At 32.2% G+C, this 10,529-nt stretch overlaps 1 protein-coding gene across 3 annotated transcripts; it reads left to right on the forward strand.

Moving 5' to 3' along the window:
• Positions 1-778: 778 nt before the first annotated feature.
• On the forward strand, positions 779-10,265 carry LOC123711695 (zinc finger protein ztf-16). 3 transcript variants are annotated; one of them, XM_045664402.1, is made up of 7 exons: positions 779-1,056; positions 1,306-1,433; positions 2,433-2,944; positions 3,167-3,477; positions 4,062-4,189; positions 4,975-5,136; positions 6,092-10,265. In XM_045664402.1, the coding sequence occupies exons 2-7, from the start codon at positions 1,359-1,361 to the stop codon at positions 6,323-6,325; spliced, it is 1,422 nt and encodes a 473-aa protein (XP_045520358.1). In that variant the 5' UTR covers positions 779-1,056; positions 1,306-1,358; the 3' UTR covers positions 6,326-10,265. The 3 variants fall into 3 exon arrangements, with proteins under 3 accessions (XP_045520358.1, XP_045520359.1, XP_045520360.1); XM_045664403.1 differs by having other exon boundaries at positions 1,312-1,433; XM_045664404.1 differs by lacking the exon at positions 4,975-5,136.
• Positions 10,266-10,529: the final 264 nt, after the last annotated feature.

A 10,529-nucleotide genomic window follows, 5' to 3' on the forward strand; every position in this document is an offset into this window, starting at 1 on the left:
AAATCAGGTGATTTTAATTATTCGTGAATAATATTGCTATCACATATAAACATAAATAAATAAAACCGCCCCAGTTTTAAAATTGCCGTGGTACCTGTATTTTATTTAGAATCAAGAACAGAATAATAAATAATGCTACTAAAATTACAAAAGGGATGTGATAGATTAATATCTCAGTATAATACTGTATTAGTATTGTAAAGTATTACGTGGTATATAAGTTTTTTGTTATTTTATTTAATACAGGTGTATGGACTGGGTTTTTATCATATTTAACTGCCCTCGCGTCGACCAACATTTCTCAACCTATGGCCATTACTGCTTAAAACTAAGTTTATACCTGCCTATCCAGTGTTTTTAAAAAGGTGACAGCTATCCACACGTTTATTGTCCCCTTGGCATCGGTAATGTAAAAATATATATGAATTATAAAAAAAACACAGATGGACGACGTTTCTACTAGAGATTTACAAACAGTTATGTGTAATATATTATAAATCTGCTCCTTATTGATTTAACTTATAAATTATATTTAAATATTGTTAAATACTCTATAATTATTTTATCTAAATGTCTTACGAGAATTCCCGATGATTAGTTGCTTAAACCGTGCTGAAAAGTCACATTAACATTTTGTCTTGTGTATCAAGCCCAATAAATTACTGTCCCAATACTAGTATTATACTAGTATTGAGAAGTAAATCTTTGCTGTTTTCGTACTTGGTTATCTGTAGACATGTAGAGTGTAGGTATGTTAGCCGTAGGTATCTAGATTTATAGTTGGTCATTAGATAGTTCGACGGAATGGGTTTCATAAAAATAATATATTAGTAATTTTATTGTAAATAAAATATTTTCTGTGATTATAATTAAAATTAATGTATAAATTGTTAATAACTAGAAGTGTAAGCCCACTTATTCGTGAATTTACAGTTATTCGTGTAACACGTATTTTGTGCATAGAGTTCAAGTATTGAATTAGGCCACATAGCGATCTCTCCCTAAAATACCGCTGTTCTGGCTGTCGCGTGTCTACGTATTAAGACGGACTTGCAAGTAAGTGTATTAAAGTGATTAATAAGTGCAAATAAAACTAAGTAATATGGTTTAAATAAACATTTAAATGTCGTGGATCGTGAATAGGAAAAATAGTGTTAGCAAATCATTTTATTCGTATGTTTTCGTAAATAGGTCACCTCGCCATTCTTCAAGTTAAGGTTGCTAGGTGTATTCTCTTCATCAGATAGAAGTCCTACTCGTTTTTATTATTGTATAAAGGAACATTTTGAATATAAAACGTCTTAGTTCTAGATAAGTGAGGCGGGAGAGTGATGATCAAAAGGCCGTGAACTAATGTGATGTCATCAAAAGGGGAAACAGAGGCCGATTCTGGCACGGTGTCGCCAAATGCATTACCTGTTAAAAATGAACCGGTTAGTAAGTCCATGCAATACAAAAACATATCCCAGTGTGCATAGTAAAAGTGGGACAGTTCACAGTTATTTTAGCTCAAGTGTTGATTTCATAGTAGACTGTTTTCCATTGATTTCATATTATGTTTATGTTTTACATAGCCAGCAAAAACTGTGTCATCTTTTTGTTAGTATCTAAAAAGTTGGGAGTCCAAACTTATAATTACATGAAATAATAGATGTAGGATCTAATGAAAAGTTTAATAACCTTAATTTTTTTATTATTTGGAACCATCTTTAAAACCAACCCTTGATAAGATTTTGATAAGAGATGATTTTTAAGTTAGGTGAGATTTTATTTTATATAACTTAGTTTAACAGCTGATCTGCTGTTTCAGAATTAGAATTCTGAATTACTTATGTAGCATGTATGTTTTATATATTCATTAGATGTTATAATTTACTATTATTATTTTATCTTTTCCCTATGAGGTCAATCTAGTTATCAAGGGAATTCATGGCCTTGAATTAACATAATGTGAAAAAATTGTGCTATAAATGTGATATCTACAATTACACGACAAGTTTTGTTTTATATTGTTAGTTGTTTATCTTTAATAGGATTTGTAATATTAATTTAACAGGTATCACTATTATAATAGAAACTATACACATTGCCACAAGTACTACTTTGAATATTTCTCAGAGAGGATAGGAGACAAATAATTATTTTTCATTTGTATTTGGTCTTGTTTACATGAAATTCTAAGCTTATCTCAGATACACAGAATTTTTCATCATTTTGTAGTTTATATATATATATCATATTCATTTAAATCATTTTATCTTTTATTGTTTATGTTGAGTGAGTTGATTAAAAGTCCTGTTTTTTACTCAAATATATATATGGCAAAAGAAAAACTGCATATTTCACTTGAATTAAAACTTAAAGACTAGATCTTTAAGTTTTAGATCTAGTCTTTAAGTTTTAATATAAGTGAGGAAAAATGGATTTTTCAGGTGGCGGCACCAAGTAAGGAGACTCCCAAACGAAATAATAGTACATTATTAAAATGTACAACATGTAATAGCTTCAGTACACTAAGTACCCGGGCTCTAAACACTCACATGGCTCAGTGCTCCCCAGATAACAATAATGTGGCCACAGCTCAGAATACTGATGCCCGGCCGCACAGAAAACTCTTTGAGTGTGACGTGTGCAATATGAAATTCTCTAATGGCGCCAATATGCGTCGCCATAAAATGCGACATACTGGTGTCAAACCTTATGAATGCAGAGTCTGTCAGAAGCGATTCTTCAGAAAAGATCACTTAGCTGAGCATTTTACAACTCATACAAAAAGCTTGCCATATCATTGTCCAATTTGCAATCGGGGTTTCCAACGCCAGATCGCGATGCGCGCCCATTTCCAGAACGAACACGTAGGTCAGCATGACCTTGTCAAAACTTGCCCTCTTTGTAGTTACCGCGCGCCCACTATGAAGAGTCTTCGAGTACACTTCTTTAACAGGTAACTTTCATTTTTATGAATAAGATATATCATGACTAGGTGATTTTAAGTATTTTATAAAATGCATGTACCTATTTGTGTCCTAAAAACTTAATGTAGTTAAGCAACTTACTAGAGTAAAGTTTACATAATTCTTGTATGAAAATTCTCATAAATAGTGTTTGACTGTAATTCATTCTTTATAGATCTTATATAGCTTATAATTTTATACAAAATTTTCAGGCACGGTATTGATCTCGACAACCCAGGCCCTGGGAATACCTCTGTTTCCCTTTTGGCTGCTGGAATCGCAAATGCAGCATATGGTGATGGTACAATGGACCCTAGTACTCTAAATGCATTGGGTGCTCTTGGGTCTGGACTATCGGTATCAGTTGCGGCAGCTTATTCAGACAGCGGTGACAGTAATGGAGAGAGATCGGTTGACAATGCGACACCACCCATGCACTATTTGACCCCTCATGTTGAAATATCAATGGCAGACAATAATGAAACATTTTCCCCTGGCCAGACAAGTCATATGGGCAATTCAGGTGATTATAATTTCAAAGTACATAGGTATAATCAATGCATAGTACATTATCATCAGTTTTTCCTTTTACCTTGTTTTCCTTTAAATGTAAAATATCTCACTCCCATATCTATGGATTTTACCTAAATCTGTTTTGTTATAGCAGTTATAAAAGAGGATTTTCCATAATTATCTAGGTCAAATGTTAAAATAGATTGATGTAATTTGAAACTTACATTTTTAAATATTTTATATGTTTGATCCACTTGAATATATCTGAAGTTTATGTTTAAATGTAGATTGCAATTTATTTTTAAATATTGTTTATATAGAAACAAACGGCTAACAAACAGATGAATCAAAACAAAATAAAATTTATACACATAGGTATATTTTGTGGTACACTTATGAATTAAACAAAAATCAAAAGTGTAGAATGTAATCCATTCTCTGTAACCCTTTAAAGCAGCAAGATTGTTGTTTAAGGGGCTGCAACCTTATATTGTTATAATAAAAAAAAAAACATGATATAGGAGCACATGTATTACATTGGGAAAGGCCCTAACATTTGTCTATTGTTAAGTTTTATAATGTTTATAATTTCAGATTCCCGTGTGAATGGGGAAGGTCCCAGTTCACCCCAGTCAGGTGATAGCGCAGTGGCAAGCAGCTCACTCTCCGCAGGCCTGCCTACTAACATCACTCCATCAATCACACTTATACCTATTAAACAGGTCGGTATGATTATATAGTTTTATTATTGTGATTATTCTACAGTGAATTATAAAACATGATTGATTTTGTAATCAGAAACATTAAAAAATAAATCTATATGAATTAAATGAACCACAAAATATATTGTACTTGAGGACGGCTGGATCAATTTAAGTATTTTTTTATTAGGATACTTAGAAAAGTTTTAAAAATAAAATAAAATAGTTTTTATTCCGGCAATGCAATTAGTATTAATAGGGTAGCATAGCAAAAAAACATCATATGTTGGTATGTAGGCTAATTAAAAGTATATTAAGGCCCATGGGGGCCAAGCTATATGTAAATATTATTTTTATATATAATTTTACTGGTAATAAACATGAAAAATATTGCTCAATGATAAAATTAAAATGTGTATAATTAAGACTGTGTCAGCTTTTTACTTAAAATTGATAAACACGGGATGTTTAACATTATTGAGAGGACTTTCGCAATATATCTTGTGGTCTTAACCCATAGAAAAGTTTTTTCTAACTATTTGTAAATCCAATACTATGTTCAAGTAATGGATGTCTATCGGAATAAGACTTTTGTCAAATGCATTGATAAAACATAAATTAAATGACAAGTTTTAGGAAACTTTTGAAGGGTTTTTGCTTTTAATATTAACAAAAATAGAGTTTTCTGTAATAAGACCGCAATAGTTTTACAGCTTGTCGAATGGTAATGTATATGACATCCGTTAGTTGAATATTAGAACCGGGTATAATAAATGTCTGAAATTGGGTGTTTGGGGTAATTTTAGGAGCCAAATGCGGAAGAGAATGCAGGTGAAGATGGGAATGGCGAAAAACGAGACGTTAAATCGAGTCTCAATTCCCTTATAAAGGTTTCGCCACTTAAAAGCCTCCTTAGAGAAGACTTACGCCGTAGAATCTCAGCGCGTGGACGCTCGCGTGGCTCAAATGTTAGTATTAACACCCGGTTCCAATATTTAACTAACGGATGTTTGGTATACTTGCATTTTGCTTATGTTTCATGGACATTCGTTGGTTGAATATAGGTATCGCATGCATGAAAGAATTTTTAAGAAGTTTGTTTTTTTATTATTTCCTATCACATAACTTCAACATTAGATTTTTTATATGTACCATCGTTAGATGACGTCATTATGGTTCCTTGATACTCCAATGACAGTCAACTATAATTGATTGCTGTTGAGGTTACGCGGTAAACTCAAACTTGTATTTTTGTCAAAGTCAAAAAGTTACAGTCCATAGTTTCACATCATTAAGAACTGTCAAACCATTATCTATATACTTTTACATTGCTAGGTACAAAAAAGTCCAGTAGTATTGACCTTAGTTAATTTTAATAAGGCTTATTTTCCATTAACAGCCGTAGCTAACAACCCACATAGCAACCACAATTTAGATTTTTCATCCCTTATATTTTATAAATGACTCCGTCGACTTCAGTTCCTATATAGGTACTAAAGTACCAGTAGTATAGAGCATAAAGTACGCCTGGGGGGTGAGAATGTAAAGTGAAAGACATAACGATCGTCAATTGTCATTGGTCAACCGCATCGCTCGCCCATCGTTGACATGTGTCATACGTCATATAATGTTCGTTTGACGTGCAGAAACTCATGGTTTTTTCGTCTTCCCTCTGACGTTTTAGCCCTCTAGAAGCGGGATTAAAAGAACTGTCTAAGAGCAATCAGGCTGATGATCTTTGGCCCATGTTTAATTATTTCCTTATTTTCTACTCTTACAGTACCTTAATACTCAAAAATTAAAACATTTTTTTTGACTCTAAGTAAAATGAATACGTAAGGCAAAGCTCTGTCGCCAGGCAGCATTTCCAGGTTCGTTTAAGCAATTTTTTATTATAATTAAAATTTAACAAAATGATTACAGGCCCGTGCATCACCAAGCGAAGGCGGCATGATAACGTCCACTCACGGCGATGCTCTTCTACCATCTTCTCTTGTCTGCACATTCTGCTCTATCACATTCCCTGATTCGACTCTATATTTCCTTCACAAGGGTTGCCATTGCGACTCAAATCCATGGAAATGCAACATTTGCGGCGAACAATGCTGCAATGTTTACGAATTCAACTCGCATCTACTGTCCAAAAGCCACCAATGACTGTTTGCTGGGGGGACGCAATGATATAAGCACTACACGTGAGCGATTCGAAGGTATTTATCTCTATCTAGGAAGATCTTCGAACTGCTGATACGTCCCCCCGAAGCTGAAGTGGAAGCTGGTATGGTACTTTAAATATTTATCTCAAATGGTTACTTTCATGTTTTCCTTTTGTGGAAAGGAATGGTGTTTATAAAATGTTCCAAATTCAAATTTAATGTTTTGTCTTTTTATAAGTGGACAAGAAAGGGACAGCAGTATAGAAAACAAAAGTTTACTTTGAGTGGAATGTTCCAAATTTAAATTTATTGTTTTGCGGTATTGGATGTTATGATTATTATTATTTTGTTATATATACATATATGTATATACTTGTTCGTTGAAAATTTGAACTATAAATTGTACCGTATTTGTTACCATCGTAAAATTATAAAAGATAAACACGGTATTAAATTTAGTCCATGCCTTATAACAAGGTCAGATATGGTTCAAACTTGTTTCTAGTTATTTTGCTTTATTACGTTGGTGTCTTGCTTATTATAAATTTGTATGAAGAGACGGTAGTAGAATATGGACGCTTTTTTTTTCAAATAATTAATTGTTTTTGTACTACTGAACTGTAACAGTGTTAATAAGAAGACAGATACATTAAAATGTAAAGTTATATTATGGGTTTATAGAATGGACTACATATGTCAGTTGTCAAATATGTTTGAAGCAAAATTTAGCGTTGTTATTGTGTCATCATATGTCAAATATTGCTTTACGACAATTTGAATTTGGAACTTAACTCATTTGAAGGATCATACTGGTTTACCAAATTGTGGTGCGAGTAAGGATATTTTTATGGATATTTTAGTACTTAATCGGTTTAATTAGATAGTGTTTGGGACCTGTCGGAAATTATCGAAGTGAAATTTAAACATTCCGAATTGCAACGAGTGCATTCCATTTAATGAGATTGACTTATAGCCTCTGGCGGGGAATATTGTTTATCATAAAAAGATTTTATTTATTTATTTTGTGTACTTATGTATAGTGATATACAAATATCTATTGTGGTGCGATAGTGAATTTTACAAATGTTTAATGCATGTACAAATTAATATATTTTTACATTTCACTATTCAATATTTTATTATGGCAAAGCCTAAATGTGATGACCGGAATTAAAAATTTTCCGTTTCTATTTATTTTCTACGCATATGATGCAAGTCCACGACTATACTTAATGTACAAGTTGATTTTTGTTGTTATTTTATTTATATTCTAAAATGGGATATCGTACTTAAGTGGTCCATGAATCGGAATTTATTTGAAAGTATAAGGAATCCACACGTATGGTGAGGCGAATAGCTAGAAGAGTTTCTGTCCAAAATCTACATCCTTATCTAGCGCTTTTACCGCCATCTAGCGGAATCTTGTGTTAGAATTCATATGTCACTCTTGGATTCGTCAGCGCCCAATCTAGCGCTTTAGAACCTGATATTTGGTTTAGCGCTGAGTTATGGAAAAACAGCGCAATTTTTTTTTGGGCTTTATTAGTGTTTAATTTCATATGTTAATCTATCACTTTTTTCGACTTTCGTATTTATAGTTCAGTTAGGCTATGGGAAAATAGCACTGCACATAATCAGTGCCTTTCTAGCTCAGTTTAAAGCGAGACATTAGAATTTTGCATGTGCTTTGAGTAGCGTTTCATTTCATGTTTATCATTGACTTACATTTTTTTTTTACTTTGGTATTTGTAGTTGGCAACACAATACGAAAATGCAGCTTTTCTCTTAATTCGCCTCACTATTCAGCGAACGTGTAGACGCTCTGTAATATATTGCTCAATACTTTCAAGGCTCAAGGAGTGGGTTCAATTCGGTGCAAGCGATTCGCACAAAATTATCTTGTAACATTGTAATGCGTGCTTTTTGGTGCACCTATATATATATACCCATAGGTATTTCGAATTGGTAATTAAAACTACTTAATATAAGCGACATAACAGCTATTAATTATTGCGCCAAATGTGCTCAACAGAGAAATATTTTATGCAAATTATTTATTAGAGAAAATTTAAGATATTTAAATGTTATCAGATTAATATATTATTTATGGTTTCTAATGCAGTTATACAATCGTTCTATAGTCTATTGAATTTCTAAGCATTCCTTTTTTAAATTTAAAGATTGTATTGACTGCATTGGGGTTAGTTTCGATACTTGCAGGTGAGTTTTGGCTAAATACAAAACATTCCTTATAGTATAGACGATAAGTACTTAATATCGGTTGTGGTCTTGCCTGTTAAGTTAACGAAATCGTTTAGATGAAACTGAAATTGTTAACCAATGAAGTGTCTATTGTCTTTACGTTTAAATAAAATACTGTTAAAAATACAAATTAATTAAAACTTAAAAATCTACCCTCACACTGGCTTTTTCTGACACTTGATCGGATCTATAAGTCATTGTTGGCCTACTTAATAGTTGTTTATTTTAATAACAGTATTTTGTTTAGATGTCATTGTTTTGTTTTAAATGCTATTAGTGTAAGAGCCGCAGCGCGCGGTGACGTCCAATGGACCTAGTGAGTTACCTGATGGAACAACACATATTTATTATTTATTATATAGATACATTTATCCTCTTTGTTGATTTTGTTGTAGACTTGATGTTTTTCGGTCCCTACCGTCGCGCCGTGGCTTAGCTTAGGGCAGTTTACCAATAGATGGTAACCCCATTGGGCGCCTTCACTTAATCCGTCCACGTCTAAAGATAGATATTGCCTTTACTATTTAATAGAGATAATATATTTATAAGCGTTAGATAAGAACAGATAAGTGAAAATATTTACAAATAACAAGAGGTTTAATTAGTTTAGAGAATTGAAGAGGTAGGCTTCGATTTTTGGATGTTGCGGTTTTGATGTAAATGCTTTATCGTGTGGTAGTATCTTAGTTGTCGTGATTAAACATTGTCAATTTATTACGATACAGAGCAGTATTCAAATCATCCAATATATAAGTCAAACGTGAGTTAACTATAAGGTATTTGGCCTTGATTTTTCAATTGTTACACTGTGCCTTACATCTTTAACATTTGAAAAATTGGCCCTCAATTTGTAATTAAGTGTATATGAGAATGTAGTGTATTAGCAGGGGCAAGAAAGCAATTTCATTTTCAAAGAAAAGAACACGAAGTAATATATCAAATAGATAAAGACTTACTTAAATTAGCTCTTATTCTATGTTTCCTTGTCTCTGACACTATGGTTTTACTACATTCTATACTTTTTGACCTGAAACTGATGCCTTTGTGGGCCTGTAGGCTAGAATTGAGTTTAATTACGTTCATATTCATTTTATTCATAGACGTATCGTAGAATAGCAGTCCTCACCTTAATACCAAAATACAGCTTACCAACATTTAATTTTTTTTGTTTTAGTTGTTATGTGTGTAACAATGTAGTTAAGAATAAAACATTACGGTAGGTAGATGGAGAAGATCGTTGATATTTTGCTGTTAAATTTATTGCGTTATAATATATTAATCTTATTTCTAATTTTTAACATACTAATAAGTTAGAGGGGATAAAATTTATGAAAAACCAACTTTGTAACCTGAGTGATAGTAAATAATATCATAGAAGATTGTGCCTTAGATCAGTAATAAATTAAATTGTTTCGAAATTTATATTGAAAAGTATTTAGATGTGTGTGTTAAACTGTTCTCACAGATATATTTACACAAAGTTCAATGTTATTTATTTATATAGCGCAATATTTGCAAATGGCTGTTTAGCTTGTTTTTATGGTAAAGTTTATTTGCAGTTGTGAATGTCATCTTGTTACAAAATATTGTCTAGGTTTTAAAAGGATTGGTACTTATTACCGAATATTGTAATTTATTTACTTATAATAAAATAATTTGGTAAAGGGTCTAATAAAATATGAGATAAAATGGTGGGTTTTTATTTATTTTGGTGCATAAATTTTAGACACAATTCAATAGTTATCTATGCTTCATTGCATCCAAAGTTATAAGGTCTCAGCTCCGAGGGGACAGACAGAAGTCATAGTAGCAATAAGTCTCGACTTAGTATCTTAAATTTGGAAGCTTGTTTTCGAAGCCGAATATTTTTTTTATGACGAAATGGAGAAAGTCTGGTCTTCATTTGTTGACCTGGCAATTATATTTTTTTTTAAAGGGTAGTC

Source organism: Pieris brassicae, chromosome 7 (genome assembly GCF_905147105.1).
Source record: "Pieris brassicae chromosome 7, ilPieBrab1.1, whole genome shotgun sequence".
Taxonomy (NCBI): domain Eukaryota; kingdom Metazoa; phylum Arthropoda; class Insecta; order Lepidoptera; family Pieridae; genus Pieris; species Pieris brassicae.